This window comes from Juglans regia, chromosome 12 (assembly GCF_001411555.2).
Source record: "Juglans regia cultivar Chandler chromosome 12, Walnut 2.0, whole genome shotgun sequence".
Lineage (NCBI taxonomy): Eukaryota > Viridiplantae > Streptophyta > Magnoliopsida > Fagales > Juglandaceae > Juglans > Juglans regia.
The window spans coordinates 23,978,196-23,995,997 of record NC_049912.1 but is presented as its reverse complement, the minus strand read 5'-3'; the positions used below and the strand labels follow the sequence as shown (position 1 = coordinate 23,995,997).

Sequence of the window (17,802 nt, the reverse complement as noted above, 5' to 3'; positions counted from 1 at the left end):
CAAACTTTTAAATTTGGTGGTGTTAGATAGACTAATTAACTGGGCAAAGGATACAAATTGAAAGAAGGTTAATGATTTAGAATCAAATTGTCGGTTTAGAACTTTTGAGTTTAAGTGACGTTTTGTTAATGAGATGATATGAGAAATTTTAAATTTTTTTTATAATTTTTTTTTAAACATCGTTAAAAAGAAAACATTATAATTAACAAAAAATAATTTTAAAACATAGTTCAAAATTTTATTTAATTATTATTTAATCATTATAATTTTTATAAATTTTAAAACAAAACAAAAAAATAATACAAAAATTTCAAACTTCAAAATAAAATTAATATTTAAAATAATAATATTCAAATAAATTTTTAATTTTATAATATTTTTATTCAATTTTTTTTTTATTTCTTAAAATCTAATAAAAACTTTTAATTAAACTATTTTATTAATTTTAAAATACTTAAATTGGCCAAAAAAAAAAAAAAACTGCACACTACTGTGTATATAACGTCACCCTTAAAATAATTATTACAACTTAGAGAAATAAGACAAAACTCCACAAAAGGCATCATAAACAACAGCGTAGAGACTTCCTAAAAAAGCAAAAAACAGCGTAGAAACAGTATTAAGGACCATCCTATATGGAAACAAAACATAATATACATTTCTTTCTTTTAGTGGTCGATATCGCCCTAAGATTAAAAAAAAAAAAAAAACAATAATGAATAATAATAATATAAAATTCTTTCCGCTTGTGATTAAAATCTTTGAATGGACCCAACTAATTATACGAAAAATAAAATAAAATGAAAGGTTTAGGTTTTTCTTGTTTTTTTAAAATATTTATAATTTTTTTAAATATCTATAAATATTTAAAAAAATTAAAAAAATTATTACTTAATTATTAAATAAAATAAAATAAAATATCATTCCACCGAATCTCGATAATCACGTATTTTTTAAAAGGAAAAATATTTACATCAGTCTACTATTTATCACACACTCAACACATTTAATGTATTGAGTTAAAAAAAAAATTAAATACATAATGTGTGAAGAGTATAGGCTGATGTATAGAATTATTCTTTTAAAAAATGTTGTTGGGAAATAATGTAAGACGTGGTTTCGAAGAAACGGTGTTCTAATTACCTACACCACAGCCTACATTGACCAACCTACACTTCACAGTGAAAACTTGCCACGTATCATGAGAGAAGACTTTCTTCTAAGAACCACAGGTGTTTGCTAAATAATGGAAGAAACTGTGAATCTCTATATGTCCTACAACAATGAATTGAACTTCCTATACATAGCGCCTTGAACAAGCCCTTAGCAGCTTCAAATATAATAGGGCCATGGAACTCCAAAGTCCAAAACCATCACCCCAAAAGCATGGCCTCTGCCCGACGTCTCCTTGGTCCACCAGAAGCTGTTGATGTCGCCGGAAACTACTTTCCAGACCAAACACCCGCCGTTGGTTCTATTGTCTCCATATCCAGCCTCCACCTTAGCGGAGAACAGCCGACAGATGATCATGATGTCTTCCACGACACCGACTGTCGCTTTCACCTCGACGGTGACGACGAAATGCCACCTATGGGACTCACGGAAAACCTCTCTGCGACCTTTTTATCGGCTGGGAACTCCTGTCTCGACTTCTTCTTTCACGTGGTGCCCGATACCGCGCCCGATGATCTGATCGAACGGCTCCAAATTGCCTGGGCCCGCGACCCTCTCGTCACCCTGAAACTGATTTTCAATCTTAGGGGTGTGAGAGGCACAGGAAAGTCAGATAAGGAAGGATTCTATACCTCGGCTTTTTGGCTCCACAAAACCCACCCTAAAACCCTAGCTCTCAACATCGGAGCTCTCGCGGATTTCGGGTATCTCAAGGACTTGCCCGAGATTCTCTATCGGATCCTTGAAGGCCGCGACGTGCGCAAACTCGCGAAGGAAGCCAGGGAGGAAAGGACGAGGGGGAGACATCACCGGATAAATAATTCCAAGAAATTGAAGGGGGGAAAAGGGGGGAAGAGCGGGGATGTTTCGGAGGAGCATGTATTGAAGAAGGTCGGGGAGATAAGTGGGGCTATTGATAAGGGGAAGGCTAGGGCTTTGAGAAAAGGGAGGGAGATTTCCAATGCTAAAAAGGCTTTGGAACGCTATAACAACGACTCGGATTATCGGTTTCTTTTTGATTGCATCTGCGATGTGTTTGCCGATCTTTTGAAATCGGATGTAGGAGCTTTGGGCTGCGGGGAAGTTCATAAGATTAGTCTTGCGGCGAAATGGTGCCCGTCGATTGATTCTTCGTACGACAAGTCTCTGTTGATATGTGAAGGGATTGCCCGGCGGGTCTTCTCGCAAGAGTCCGAGAAAGAGTACGAAGGAATTGATGAGGCGCATTACGTGTATAGGGCTCGGGATAGATTGAGGAAGCAAGTTCTAGGCCCGTTGCATAAGGCGTTGGAGTTGCCGGAGGTTTTTATGAGCGCCAATGAGTGGAACTCGTTGCCGTATAATAGGGTTGCTTCGGTTGCCATGAAGACCTACAAGAAGTTGTTTTCGAGGCACGATAAGGAGAGGTTCGAGGAGTATCTGGAGAAGGTCAGGAGTGGGAAGGCGAAGATTGCCGCCGGGGCACTGCTTCCCCATGAGATTATCAAGTCGCTGATTGATGAAGATGGTGGAAAAGTGGCTGAGCTTCAGTGGGAAAGAATGGTTGCTGACCTTTCCAAGAAAGGGAAGCTCACGAATTGCATCGCGGTTTGTGATGTCTCGGGGAGTATGTCTGGGACACCCATGGAGGTATGCTTGGCGCTGGGGCTATTGGTTTCGGAGCTGAGTGAAGAGCCTTGGAAGGGGATGGTGATTACTTTTAGCGAGAATCCTCAGCTTCATTTGATTGAAGGGTTTACACTTCTGGAGAAGATTCAATTCGTAAGGAATATGGACTGGGGTTGCAATACCGACTTTCAGAAAGTCTTTGACCAAATCTTGCAAGTTGCGGTTGATGGCAATCTTACTGAGGAGCAGCTAATTAAGAGAGTCATTGTTTTTAGCGATATGGAATTTGATAGTGCGTGCGGGTATCATTGTGGTGAAGAATTTGAGGGGATGCGAGGATGGGAAACGGATTATGAGGTTATACAAAGGAAGTTTAGGAATAAAGGATACAACAGGGTGCCGGAGATCGTGTTTTGGAACCTAAGGGACTCATCCTCCACTCCGGTGGTAGCGAGGCAGAGTGGTGTGGCATTGGTGAGCGGGTTTTCAAAGAATTTGCTGACTATTTTCTTGGAGGGAGGTGGGATTGTTAACCCCGAAGATGTGATGGGAATAGCTATCTCTGGTGAAGAGTACAAGAAACTTGTTGTATATGACTGAGATATATCAAAACATAGGACGCTCATAAATCTTCTCTTGAATTAAAGAGTGTTTATTTCCAAAGTTTTACGTTGGCTCTTTGTGATTTTGATGTCTCTCTTTAGTTGAAAATTTTGCCCGTTTAAAGAATGAAAAGATGATTACTTCATATAAGCATGTACTCTGTTCGTATAGCCACCCATTACAATCTCTCTTAAAAAAATATAAAAAAAATCTGTTATAATTTTTCTTCAAGCTGGTTCTCCCCCCTCAAGAAACATCCCCCGTTCTCATCTGTGTTTACAATCTCCCAGAAGAAACAAAAAACAATTTGTACAATCTTTCTTTAAACCCCAGCAGAGATATTTACACTAATTTTTCTTTAACCCCAGAGAAAAATCGTCCTTATACTCTCATTGATCTACTTATAGTAAACGAATCTACACTTGAAAATGTACGCTTGAAGAGCTTAGCCACTCAAAACAAACGGATCTACAATTGAAGAGAGAGAAAGAGAGAGAGAGAGAGGCGAACAAGGAGGATATCGATCTGGGAATTTCGAAACGAGGAAGGAGGTTTTCATTAAGGAGGAAAGAGGTTTTTTCGTCTGATACGTGACGTGGCTCCCCAGCCCGGCTTAGACCGGGTTTGCCACAAGTTGAGCGTAGTAGGATTAAAAAACCGGCTGCCGAGAAGAATTTACCTTACAACATTTATGTATTGAGGCTGCCAAGTTATGGAACTGTTTCATGATTTTCTTTCAAGGTTCGATTTTGAACAAGTTTGAAACTCCGACAGATCTCTGCCCTCATTTGGTGTATCCAATCTACAACTGGAACATGCTGCTTTTCTTTGAAAACTTGCTGGATTCTATTTTTGTTTTTCACTGATAGGTAAAAACTTGCAGAAAATCTCGTTGCTGCATTTGCCATATTTTCCCCTTTGTTGGTGTTTCTAGCGCTTTTCTTTGGTGTATGTGGTTCCATCACTTTGCTCTCTTTGGGCCTTTTGTGGTTGTATTTGTCTCAAAATTTCCCTGTTTCTTCTTACCTTCGGCGTATGCATCTTGTCTGTTTGGCCGCTGTATACTTTGGTGTCTTATCAATGCTCTTGTTCCGGTGCACTGCCAAATCTTGATGGACTATTGGAGGCTCTCTGATGGCTTCCAAACTATTATTCCCAAGTGTAGAAGTTAACTAGTTGTAATACAAAAGGAGTTCCAGCCAATTAATAGTATGAAATTGCAAAAATTCAGATTTGAAAAGAGCGTGGATGATATGACACTTGGAAACAAATTTTGTATGAAAATAAGTAAACAAATCAGGAAATGTTATATTCACAAAGGAGGATATGTTGCTATTGACATGTATAGTTGATTTTCTAGAGTGCCTTGGTTTTGAATATTTTTTGGAAGGGAAATAGACTAAATCAGAGTAATTCAAATTTCAATAAAATAAACTATTCGACTTATGACAACCAATTGAAATTTAAACTTCACCCTAATATAAAAGAAAATTAAAAGGACAATAAAGTAATTAGAGATTTTGTAAAAACAGTCTGTCAATCACCAGGGTTGCAATTTTAGACTTTCTTTTAACTCACATATCACCAAGATTTTTGGGTAATACTCTCCTTTTATTAATCCAATCAAGGTATTAACAAAATGCAATTTGAAGAACATAAACTCAGAGATCATGTACCATGGCTTTAAAAGGATCTATCACTAATCATCAACCAATTTTTACTTTAACACTTGGCTGAGACTTGGCTGAGAGACACCTGGATTGATTCAAGGTTCTGCTGTGCCTAGTGTCAACAACAGAACAGGAATAAGAACGAGAGCATCCAACAGAAGCCCATTCTCAGAGACTTGATTTCAGATATAGTGAAATATATAAATCAAGATCTATAGAAATCCAACAAATGATAAGGAGCAAAGGAAAGTTTTATCACAGCCCAAGCTACAGATTTAGCCTAAATTTACCATTATCAACATCAAAACTCACCAAAATGAAAAACCCTAATATTTCTCGAAAACCTCTGGAATGTAAAAACAGAAAATGAGATTGTAAACTAACTGACTCCCTTTCTCTGGCATTTTTCCCTTCCTTTTATCCATTTCCAGCTGCTATTTCTCTCTCTTGGCCACGGAATCTCCCTTCTCTGTTGCTCCCGTAACTGCTTTGTTTTTCCCTTCTTTCTTTTGTTTTTTTCTTTCTTTCTTTCTAGTGCTTTTCGTAACCCTCTAGACTCTTCTATTATTCTCCTGTCAGCAGACGTGGGCCTCATCCTTGGTGTGAGTGAATCTGATGCAAACGTGGACCTCATTCTTGCTTTTCTATGTTATGCATATAAAGGAATAGGAGTGGAACCGGTCCGGTTTGATTTTGGATAAAATTTAGGACCGAATCGGTATGTATCGATTTTATATTTTTTAAAATCGATTACGCACCGGTTACCCTCCTAAATTGGTACTTCCGGTTTTACCGGTTTCCGGTCCGGTCCGGTCCGGTTTTCCAATTTTTTAAAAATAGAAATTTCACAATTTGTCATTAAAAATTTGTTTATAAAAAAAAAAAATTGATTTAAAAAAAACTGTTTTCTACTTTTATTAATATATTAGACTATATAATAGTATTAATATTAGACTATTGGTATAATTATAAGTTATATATTAGTATTAGTTATAAACTTTTAGTGATTTAGTATTAACATTTTATGTAATAATTTATAAATTATAATAAGAAATTATTTCATATATGAATATATATGTTATATATAAAATTTCACATAAAAATTTATAATTATACATTATATATAAAACTTATATATATTAATATTTAATATATATAAAATATTTTGTATAAAACTTATATATAAAAATATTATTTTTTATTTTTTTTAATCAACCGGTCCTATCCGGTCCAAAAAATTCCGGAATCGGAACCGGACCGGAACCGGCCGGTTTTTACGTTTTAAAAACCGGTTCCAGACCGGACCGGTTCAAAACCGGTAAAATCGGTCCGGTTCGGTCCGGTCCGGTCCGATTTTCCGATTTTTCGATTTGAGTTTACACCCCTATAAAGGAAGTTTTATTGCAAATGTGGCCCCACCCTACTGTGTACACACAATAAGAACTAAAAACTGAGCAAGTCTATTTTTTTTTTTAATATTAAAATTTAAAAAAATTATAATAATAAATTAAAATAAATTGAAATGAATTTATTTATCAAACGAAATATTAACGAGTGGGACATCACTGGATGTTCATGGATGGCAGACAAAAGGGTGCGCTCGTATTCTTTTGTTGAGCATAATTCTCGACCCTCCGGTTTCAACTTCCAAAGTACTAAAAAAAAAAAATTGCAAAATCTAACAAGAGTTTATTACAACATGACTAGATGCGTCGTCCTCGGCGGCGGGCATTATCTTTGGGTGAGTGAGTGAGTGAGTGAGTGAGTTCTTCGGGGTTCCGCACTCACAAAGGCAACACCCTCCACTTTTGTCCATCCTCCCCTCACTCTTTTCTGTCTTTCGCTCTTCGTGTGAAGATAATTTTATCTTTCCTTCTCTCTGTATCTCTCTCTCTCTGTGATTCTAATTTCTTCCCTGTTCTCTCAAAAGAATATATTCCTTGCTTTCCAATTTATTGGTTACCGTTCCTTTTCCGAAGCTCCAAGAGACATCACAGCTAAAGAAGTCCCAGTTTGATTCGAACTTTTTAAAGCTCTCTCTCTCTCTCCAAGTCATGTAAGCGATTGCAACCAAAGAAGAATATCAAAGTGGCTGTTCTTTATTATTCTTCTCTGCTTTTCTTTTCTTTTGTCCCCTGCTTGTTTGTTTCAGTCTGAAGGAGATCAGATTTTGGGGTCAAAGAACCTACACAGATATGGAACCGGCAGTTCTGGATGGCATAATTAATAGGCTGCTTGAAGTTAGAGGGAGACCTGGGAAGCAGGTGCAGCTTTCTGAGGCAGAAATCAGGCAGCTTTGCCTCGTCTCCAAGGATATTTTCTTGGGGCAGCCTAATCTTTTGGAGCTTGAAGCTCCCATCAAGATCTGCGGTATCTTTTCCTGAACCCTCAATGCTCTATTTTTCTTGTTTCAATTTTGATTATGATAATTTGTCTTGCTCATATCTTAATTGTTGATTTGGGTCTGGATCAAATTCGTGAGTTCGTATTCTTTAGTTTTCTTTAATATGATCCTATATGTGCTGTGTGGCGTGTGCTTAGTATAAATACAATACCTTCCATTAAAAGAAATGTTGTGGCTCGGACAGAAGTTGCTACGTTCTGGAACCGTTTCAAATGATTGTTATGAAAAAAAAGAAACGAATACTGATGTCCAGAAAAAAAAGAGTGCTTGTTTTGATATGGTTGGTTAACAAAATATTATCATGACCTTGGAGTTGTGTCCTGGGTATGACTTATAAAAAAGTTCTGTCCTGGGTATGGTTTATTTTGCTTATTTTTCACTATGTTGTTTTCATACCTTTGCTAGTAAATATGCCTATTAAAAACATATATATCGACCTCCTTAGATATATTTTGAGGCTTTGGGTCTATAGGAGGCTAGGTTTGAGTCCCTTACCCACATTATGCTCCTGTAGGTTTGATTTCTTTTCTCTACCTTTTTGCCAATTCAAATATTAAGTTATGGAGTTGCGATTTAAATTTATCAATATCCATCTTTAAATATTATGAACATCTCTTCTTTTCCCCCTTGAAAATGAAATAAAGAGTAGTTTGTTCATATACAAGGAATATATGATTTATTTCAGATCAGGGAAGGGAAAAATTGGTGAATAGAGCCGATTGACGCTGTATAGTAGAAACAAAAAGACTTGAAAAATAGAATTCATAAGAGAAAACAATGGTTAATTCATTATGAAAAAAATGACTTTGAAATAGACTCATACCAAATACTTGAAAATCAATATTAGATATGATCGTTTATTGTTTATACTGTTGATTAACTCAAAATCCTTGAATTTAATTTTGTGCTTGATGTGGATATATTTGTATATATATGCTTGTTTTTATTTGAAGTGCAGCATATTTACTTTAAGTTTGGCAATGAAATACGCTACGCCTTTTTTTCTCCCCTTAAATTTTCTATTTAGTTGCTTCATGATAATCTTCTTTGAGTGATAATTGAATTGTTTGCTTAGAGAAGTTTGCAACTCACCTTTATACTGGTCTCAATAAGTTGCCAGTATTGATTAATTAGCAGGTTGAAATAAAAGAAAGGGTTATGATTGGGGTGCATTGCATTGTCTTGTGCAATTATCAATGAGACCCTGTCGTTCTTGTTGTCTCAGTCTCATTTACATCTTTTGTAAGCTGATGGTTGACATAAGATCAAATGATATAGGCCTGTGCTATTTCCTATGTTATTATGCCAGTACACAGGCGAACTTAATGTTCTAAATGACTATCAACAATTTTCTTTCTACAGCAGTTTATATGGTACTTGCTACAATGAGGCAGCAAAATGAATTCCCAGCTCCTGCACTGGAAGTCAACTTTGAAATTGCATGTTATTGTTGCAATCCCCTATTCACCGAAACCACATACTCCAGTTCTCTATGTTGTCTATTTGAAACCATCACTCCCCAAAGTGCAAAGTTTTCTTCTCCCCTAAAGAGAAAAGTTCTGGATGCCAATTTTATATCATACAGATATAAGATTCGACATCTTATACTTTGATGTTTATTATATTTCTGCATTATTAGAATAATCATATATGTATCTACTACTGCCTGTAAGAGACATTTCCTTTGGGATTTTCATAAGAATACTGGTTCTTTTACTTGCGTTTTCTTTATTCCTCTTTTATACTTTTTTTTTTTCTTTCTATTTTTAATGATATAGCCTTGAATACGTCTTATATGTTACTTCCTTTATGTTACCCAGGAGATATTCATGGTCAGTATAATGATCTCCTGAGACTTTTTGAATATGGTGGATTTCCTCCTCGCTCCAATTATTTATTCTTGGGGGATTATGTAGATCGTGGAAAGCAAGGCCTGGAAACAATATGCCTTCTCCTTGCATATAAAATAAAATATCCGGAAAATGTTTTCCTTTTGAGGGGAAACCATGAATCTGCTTCTATAAACCGTGTATATGGATTTTATGATGAGTGTAAACGAAGATTCAATGTCAGACTCTGGAAAATATTTACAGAGTGTTTCAACTGCTTACCTGTAGCAGCTCTGATCGATGAAAAGATACTCTGCATGCATGGGGGACTCTCTCCTGACTTGTACAGTTTGGATCAGATAAGGAAGTTGCGGAGGCCTTGTGATGTTCCAGACTCTGGTTTGCTATGTGATATTCTCTGGTCTGATCCTAGTAAAGATATTCAAGGTTGGGAGGCAAATGATAGGGGAGTTTCCTATACCTTTGGTGCTGATAGAGTGACAGAATTTCTTCGGAAGCATGAGATTGACTTAATTTGTCGAGCTCACCAGGTTTGAACATGTTCTTACTTTAAACATGCCACAATCATCTGCAGGTTTGAACATGAGATTGACTTACGATAGTTTTTACACCTACAGGTTGTGGAAGATGGATATGAGTTCTTTGCTAATAGAAAACTTGTAACCATATTTTCTGCACCTAATTATTGTGGAGAGTTTGACAACGCTGGTGCCATGATGACCATAGATGAAACTCTAATGTGTTCCTTCCAAATATTAAAGCCTCTAGATAAGAAGGCAAAGTTTAGCTTTGGGAGCGCTACTTCAGCTAAGCCTGGTAATACAACAAAATTAAAGGTATATTTATTTCAACTAGGTTATCCTTTAGTAGTATTGACAAATGACATCTTGAAAGTTCTGCGACAACGGATATAATAGGTAGAATCAGAAAAATTTAGTAGTCATCATCAGTGCAGATCTGAGGGAGGAAAGCACTGCAAAATAATGTCTCAAATCATCCTAGGGGCATCTTGAGGTACCATGATCTGCTCTCTTCCCTGCACCCTAACTGCCAAAAAAAAGGAAAATAAAAAGAAAGGTTTTCAACAAGTAAAGGGAGGCATGTGAGTCTTTTAACTGTTAAACATTGCTCTATTGTTTGACATAGAAAGTATAGCCCCGAGTGATTTAAGAGGATTTCATCTGATTATCTTGTTGCTCAATAAAAGGTTTTCCAAATCATATCGCTTAATGCTAATGCGATGATGTTGTATATGTTACCATGAATTCAGGGTAGTCAGTTGCCAGTTGAATTTAAGACGTCAAGTCCAAACCAAAACTACTGAATTGTTGAAGTGTCTGATAATTTCTTCACTCTAAGATATCCCATTGTCGATGTAACAGTGTCCAAGATGGGTGCTTCACTTTGATTAACCATGAACTATGAACAATAATGTTTTCGATGGAATCTCTGGCGAACTAATAGATTATGTATCCCAGGCCATACCCATATGTGCTCAGTTTGAGACGGGAGCCTATAGTGTGGTGTCCACGTATAGTATGCCATACATTATTTTCCTTGAATCTTGGTAATTGTGTTTACTCGTTGTTGAAAACTATTCCCTAGTTTTAGTATTGTTGAAGGCCAGCAATTGTTTTGGGGCTCCTTAAACTTCTTGCCATAATGAAGTTCGACTGTGTTTTCTTGCGTCAAGTTGTATTGGTGATGCTGTATGGTAAACTTACAATCCTTGCTTATTATTGACAGTTGGTTTAACCCCTGGCATGAGGTTTTTCTAACCTGCCCAGTGTTTTTGTGAGATGCGAGAAATTGTTGGTCAAGCTGTCTAATAAGATGTGTTTTAGTGGGAGTTTGAATCTCTTCATAGGAGCTCTATTAACCTTGATCTTCTCAGATCTTATATGATTTATCAAGTTATGGATCAGCTAACCGATAAATAATGCAAACTACCTTGTTATATTGGAAAGGGATTCTTATAATCTTATTATTAAATGACATCATCCATGAATAAGTTTCTCTGTTTGTAGAGTTCAACCCTGGTTTCTTTATCAACGTTTGCTACAAGTCATATGTCATTAGTGTTTTGCTTTCACATTAACTTGAAACTTACTCATCTTCCAAAGTGGGTGTCTCATCTTAGAGGTGTTCTTTTTTATGTTCCTCTATATTGAGCTAAAAATTGCCATGAACTTGACAATGGTACATTTGATCCCTAATGTTCTTACCTAACACTTTAAATTGTTTTCTTTCATCCTTCAGTCGTTGTCGTTTCTTGGTGGCAAAGTATGAGAAATTCTCTCCAATGGAAAAATATCTGACGGAGATGGCTGCCTTATATATTTGGTATTTGGAGCATCCCCAGAAGTGTTCATCCAATACATCTGTCCATTTCATCTGAATAAAAGGGAAAAATATGTAGTGGTGACTTCTTTAAGCCAAGCATAATGCAAAAATATTCCCCTACCAGGGGTTTCTGAAGGTTCATGTGATCTCTCCATGTATGACACTAGCTGGAGCACAGTGATGACCTTGTTCTTTCATTTTCCTTTCGGTGTTTAGTTTATTTTTGCTTTTCTTCGTTCCCCAAGCTATTCTCCTTGTATTATAATCTCTCTTTAAAAATTCCAAGGCAGTGTTTACCTAAAAACTGAGTAGCCACATTACTCAGAGGCTAAACAATTGATACCGGTATTGTGTTTCTCATTGAGTTTACACGAGTATATGGTATGTTCTCTTGACCCTCGTAAATTCGTCAGGTCGTTTTTAGATTTCAGAAGTACTTTTTATTTTTTATTTTTTTGTAATCAACAATTCATTCATTGAATCAATAAACAAGTCCTTACAAGAGATTGCACTTATCAAACCAAACGGCTTGAGTTACAAATGAAGGACATTCCCACATCTTAATATCACTAATACTCCATGCATATCTTGCTAGTTGATGCGCTGCCGAGTTACCTATCCCTGAAAATAATTCATCATTCTCCGAATATCACTATTGAATAACAACGAATCATTCAATAAATGATCATCCAATGGTAATAAATGTGCCACATCTTATATAATAGGATAAAAATAAGATAGTAGTGTGGTATATAGAATTTTTCTATTATTATTATGCTGTCGTTTTGTGACTCTTGGAGTTGTTAATATTTCAAGACAGTTAATGCACCGTTGCTTTCATCATCGCAATCATAGACGTAAGAGATATCTGGTCGCCGTCCACGATCTCAAAACCAGGATTTTTTCTTGAATATTTGCGTCGTTTATAACCATCCTTGTCGGCATGCTTCTCTTGGATGGATCGATCTGAGCCAAATCTTGATGGAATTGGTCAATGATTTCATCATGGACCACTAAAATTAATTGGCCAGTCACTACTTTTCCAACGTAGAACACATTGACTTTTCGTACATCAAGAGTGAACCTAACCAATCAAATTTGGCAGTGATCTTCAGCTGCGTTTGCTACTTCGGGTAGTACCTAACATTAAGGAACATAAAAGGGCTAGTCTTTGGTGTGCATCGCATCGTGGCCTGTAGCTAAATCTTGCCATGGGTGTGCACGATTCTCACGCTAAGCTTTAGCCTTCCGCGATGGGTATTCTTTCTTGCTAGTACCACAATGGAAATAATGGACCCAAAATGGATTTCGAACTAATCAACATTCTTTCTCCTTCGTAGTGGTGTGATTTCTCCATTCTCGTTTAGGAGTGAGGAATCTCCATCACAATTTCCATTTTATGGGCGTCAAATAGTGTCATGTCTTTCACTTTGTTTGCCATGGTAAGTTGATCGTGTAAGATGAGATAATGGTTCTTCTAATTGCAAGTCGGTGTGGAGGGCACACCCTTCAAATTACTGTTGGCATAACATGATTTAATTTGTTTAAATAATAACTTATCAAATCTTATTATGTCAGTGGTACGAATGCTGTATTTTCAGTATATACTAACTAGCAAATATATTGAGAAGTAAAAGTCTTTGGGATGAAGTTTGGCAATGGAAGAACCTTTCTTCTCCCGAAACATCTCTTCAAAAACTTCTCCACCCAACTCCTAAAAATCCACGCATCTATGTCCAGAGGGGTTTAGAGCTTCGGCTCCTCCCTCCCTCCTCCTTTATAGCCCTTCTCAAAATTGTTCAACAGTTTTTTTTTTTTTTGTTATTTTTCTTGTTTTCTAACTATAATATGGGGATGTGTCGATCTCTTGCTTTTCCACCTATAATCATCTCACGCTGCACCACAAGACTCCTCGGTTGCCGATACTTTGGCTGGTAGAAGAAGATTGTCAAAAAGAGCGGTGCATGTTGCCCATTCACGGCCTAAACCAAGCGTGAGATCTATGTGCTATCTTGCCATAGTGAGTTTTTTACTATCACACATGGCACTAGTGGCCGTGGGATTAGCTGCCTTGGATCTTTCATATTAGACCAACCTGCTCTCTCTAATAGTGGCACATGTCCTCCACATATCGCACTCTCTAGTCACTGACTTTTCAACCGGTAATTGAAGATCGTAGAAAGAGTGGCGCGTGTGATTCACACATGACCTAAAATAAGCATGAGATCCACGCGTTGCCTTGCCATGGTGAGTTTTGTGCTGCCATGCGTGGCATTAGTGGGACCAAAGGTCTTGGATCTTTCATATTCGACCAACCTACTCTATCCAACAATGGCACATCTCCCTCGCACCCCAACATAGCCATTGATGGTTGTTTGTCGACGATTTGAACCATTTGTCCCTCATTATTTTTCTATGTTATTGTTTTTCCTAAAGGAAGTCTTCATTAACCAATTAAGACTAACAAAATATAGCACAAAACAATCCAGTGTGACTTTTGGCCATAGAATAATAATATGAATTTCAAACCGCATCAAAACTGCTTGAGGCGGCTCCCCTTGTGGGGAATGGGTGAGAGTCAAGTTATTGGCTCTAGATTTTTATTTTTCGTGTTGTATTAGCCGGTTTGAAATGATTTTTAGGGTCTTCTACCATTTTGACTCTTATATCTTATAAACTATTATATACACTATGCTTGTTTAGAAAGAAAAAAAAAATTGATAGGGGAAGGGACACTGTTAGATCGGTCTGGCCCATTTGGGAGGCTGTAGCTCAACACGTATCTTACCTGTTCAAATTATAAACACAGTCCAAGCTGACCCAAATCCGATTTGGTTTTATTTATTTTATATATATATATATATATATATATATATCATATAAATGTTTTCCTTTATTAAATCGAACCGAACTTGATCTGGGTTTACAGGTAATCTACCAACCCGAGTCAGAAACCCCACAAAGTTATTCTTTCAAGTGCGAAAATCATAGTCATTAATTATGTATCTACAGTCGAATTTACACATTAACAAGTTAGAGATGAAGACTTGATCGATTAGAGAGAGAGAGAGAGAGAGAAATGTGAAAGCGCGCGTCCACTAAAGATGATCATAAAACTCCAAGCAAAATTTGCTAATTCGTAAATGTATTAATCTAAGAAGCTCCCAATAACTGAATTAGATAGTCTGTGAATGTTTGCTCTTCCAAAGTCAAGTCACTCGAGAAGATGATCCATACGTGTGCATGCTGCATGTTGTTATAACTTTGTTATGAAATTGAAATTTCGTACAAGTCGTACAGCGCAAAGTTTAATGCTAAAATAACTTCTTACCACCAGTTTATTATTTTAAAATGTATTTAAAATTTTTATTTATTTATTATTATTTTCTTTTAAATACTTTTTTAACATCCGTAATTATTAAAAAATATATAATTTTATTAATAGTTATTTATTTAATTATTAAATAAAAAATAAAAAAAATAAAGAAAATAATAAACGGATAGTAAGAAGATGTAAGTCTACCTTTATCCTTTATTTTATTTATAAAAAAGAGGAAAATGAAGAGTTATATGAGCTATTCGTGAACGACTTTTTTACTCTTTCTTTCTTGATCATTGAATCTATTATGTTATAGACTAATTTATAAATTAATCTCTCACCAATCAAAATTTAAAATAAAAATTAAACCAATTATTACTACTTATATTGATAAATTTTGTAAGAAATATAATATATATTATTCTGAGAATTTAAAGGCTGCTCTTGGACAGCCCTCTCCCATTTCACAAAATTATGCGAAGCTTTCGTACTGTTCCCTTCGTGTGTGTGTGTATATATATATATATATATCCAGCTAATTAATTAACAATTAACAAGCAAGTGTGACAGCGTGCATGTTCAGAGAGGTTGATCACTCAAATATTTTAAACTGGTAAACCCTTATTATATATGCAAACCTCCTAAACTAAAGTACGTTGTTTAATCATTAATAATTTAGGATCTAATTATTGTTGCAAATTCCTTTCCTTTCTATTCGCTCCGAAATTATGTATATTCTTTGTTTTAGGGCTCGTTTCGATTCATAAACTATCTCACCTCATTACGAAGCATTGCACAAAAAATATTAAAATTTTATTTAATGAAATGGTTTTCATTTTCTTTTTTGTTAAAAACAAAAAAAAACACTTCACTTTTACTTTTGGAGGCCTTGCATAGGGTGGGGGCCTTGAGCAATAGTATAAATGACTTTACTATTGAGCCAACCTGATTTCTATATAGATACATCATGTATATAGGATTAGAGTTCTGCAACTTACTATTGGGGTATATGTGGAGATTAGTTTTGGAGCTGAAAAAATATTTGTTGAAAGTTGGTTTAACAGGTTGGCTCGAGCCAAAGTTCGCTCGAGCGAAGCTCAAGTCAGAGAAGTTCACTCGAGTCGTGCTCAACACTCCGCTCGAGCGAAGTACATTAGGTTTCCAGCGCCACTCACTATAAATATATCATATTAGACTTGTATTGGACGACCTGAAGCATATTTTGAGAGAGAACAACTGTCTTGTGAGTGCATATTGTGTGAGAGAGCAAAAAGTCCTAGAGAGTGTGGGTTGAGAATGAGTGATTGTAATCTCCTCTGGTTAATAAAATTTATGTAGCTTTGTAACTACAAAAACTTAGGCAATTTGCCGAATCACGTATATTGTATGTAGCATGTTTGATTGTATTGCTTTTACTTTATTTGTCATTGTTGATATGTGTGTTTTTCATAACATTTCACAACACTTACCTCCCGTTTAGATAGTAAAAGTATTTCATCTCATCTCATTATTACAACTTTATTAAATTTTCACACAAAATATAATAAATAATTCAACTTTTTCAAATCACAAAACAGTAATAATATTTTACTCTACTTTTAATTTTTATCCAAAATCATCTCATCTCCTCTCATTATCCAAACCACATCTTAGAAGCCACTTCATTTATTATGGAATTCATTATATATATATATATATAGTTATAACAAACCTTATAAAACTAATAGTATTTTTAACTATTGTGAGACCTACTTCTTAGGGGTGGGCAGCGGGGCCCCGCCCGGCTTCCGCCCCGCCCCGCATAGAGAGGGCATAGCGGGGGCGGGGGGCGGGATGACCCCAGCGGGGCCCCGCCCCGCCCCCGCCCCCGCCCCCGCCCCACATTAAAAAAAAATTTATTTATATATATTAAATAAATATATTGTATATAGATATACACAATTTATAAAAGACTTAAAATTATATTCAAGTCATTGAATTGTTTTGGCCTCCTAGTAAGTCCCACATTGCTTAAGGATGACTATTGTATTGCCTTGGTCTCCTATATAAAGATTGGCCTAGGAGGCCAAATCAATCCAAAATCTAACTCTAATGAGTTTAAATTTTTTTATATTTATAAATTTTAATTTATTATTTAAATTATATTATAATTTTGGTCTAAAAAAATATTTTTAGACCAAAAAAATTTTTTTTTTAATATAATGGCGGCGGATGGGGTTTTGGGGGAGAAGAAAATCCCCAACCCCGCATGGTGCGGGGCGGGGTGCGGGGAAGGGCACCCCCCGCCCCGCCATGCGGGTAGCAGGCCTACTACTTCTATATATAGCATGTCTATATATAGCATGTCAACTGTTAAGTGTGTACAAGAAAACACACGTGAAAACCCGCAATTGAAAAATAAAGAAAGGGAGCTGGGATTTCAGAGAACATTGCCACATCGTTTGGTCTAGATACTGATATGCTGATTCGAGATCATGAAAACTCCACGTGATCAACCTCAATTTTCAACTAAAATTTGACAGCAATATTAAAAATAAAAATTAAAAAGATCTTAGAATCAGAAGCAAAAATTGTCTAATAAAAAAAGAAAACCAAATATAAATCTAAAACAGTAGGTCTCGTTTGGATAGATGTTTCAATCTATCTCATTCCATTTTATCTAATCTTATTTCATTCATAAACATCATTCAAATACAAACACTTTTTAATTTCAAATCTTTAAATTTTTCATCAAATCATTACAACTTTATCAAATTTGCAAGCAGAACACAAAAAATAATTCAATATTTTTAAATCCCAAAATAAAAATTATATTAATAAATTATATTCTAA

General features: G+C 35.8%; 2 protein-coding genes and 1 long non-coding RNA gene across 6 annotated transcripts; 2 read left to right on the top strand and 1 right to left on the bottom strand.

Annotated features, from left to right (window-relative positions):
• Positions 1 to 1,238: 1,238 nt before the first annotated feature.
• LOC108980794 lies at positions 1,239 to 3,529 on the top strand. The gene has a single exon (XM_018951801.2). It carries the CDS (start codon positions 1,387 to 1,389, stop codon positions 3,379 to 3,381), a length of 1,995 nt encoding a protein of 664 aa, XP_018807346.1. The 5' UTR covers positions 1,239 to 1,386; the 3' UTR covers positions 3,382 to 3,529.
• Positions 3,530 to 3,586: 57 nt separating this feature from the next.
• LOC118343946 lies at positions 3,587 to 5,660 on the bottom strand. Its single transcript, XR_004797740.1, has 3 exons — positions 5,439 to 5,660; positions 5,061 to 5,166; positions 3,587 to 4,556 (listed from the first exon to the last, which is right to left on the bottom strand). It is a non-coding gene; the product is annotated as an uncharacterized LOC118343946 (long non-coding RNA).
• Positions 5,661 to 6,668: 1,008 nt separating this feature from the next.
• LOC108981524 (serine/threonine-protein phosphatase PP1-like) lies at positions 6,669 to 12,056 on the top strand. Of its 4 annotated transcripts, none has more exons than XM_035683301.1 (4): positions 6,670 to 7,424; positions 9,279 to 9,838; positions 9,926 to 10,124; positions 10,226 to 11,561. In XM_035683301.1, exons 1-4 carry the CDS (start codon positions 7,250 to 7,252, stop codon positions 10,243 to 10,245), a joined length of 954 nt encoding a protein of 317 aa, XP_035539194.1. In that variant the 5' UTR covers positions 6,670 to 7,249; the 3' UTR covers positions 10,246 to 11,561. The 4 variants fall into 4 exon arrangements, with proteins under 4 accessions (XP_018808298.1, XP_035539194.1, XP_018808277.1 ...); XM_018952732.2 differs by lacking the exon at positions 10,226 to 11,561 and adding an exon at positions 11,568 to 12,056 and having other exon boundaries at positions 6,671 to 7,424; XM_018952741.2 differs by lacking the exon at positions 10,226 to 11,561 and adding an exon at positions 11,568 to 12,056 and having other exon boundaries at positions 6,674 to 7,424; positions 9,926 to 10,144.
• The last annotated feature ends 5,746 nt before the right edge of the window (positions 12,057 to 17,802 follow it).

Coding starts and splice junctions, on each gene's coding strand:
- LOC108980794 (XM_018951801.2), top strand. CDS start 1,387: ATGGCCTCTGCCCGACGTCTCCTTGGTCCACCAGAAGCTGTTGATGTC.
- LOC108981524 (XM_018952732.2), top strand. CDS start 7,250: ATGGAACCGGCAGTTCTGGATGGCATAATTAATAGGCTGCTTGAAGTT. Junction 7,425..9,278: donor AGCTCCCATCAAGATCTGCG/GTATCTTTTCCT, acceptor TATGTTACCCAG/GAGATATTCATGGTCAGTAT. Junction 9,839..9,925: donor TAATTTGTCGAGCTCACCAG/GTTTGAACATGT, acceptor TTACACCTACAG/GTTGTGGAAGATGGATATGA.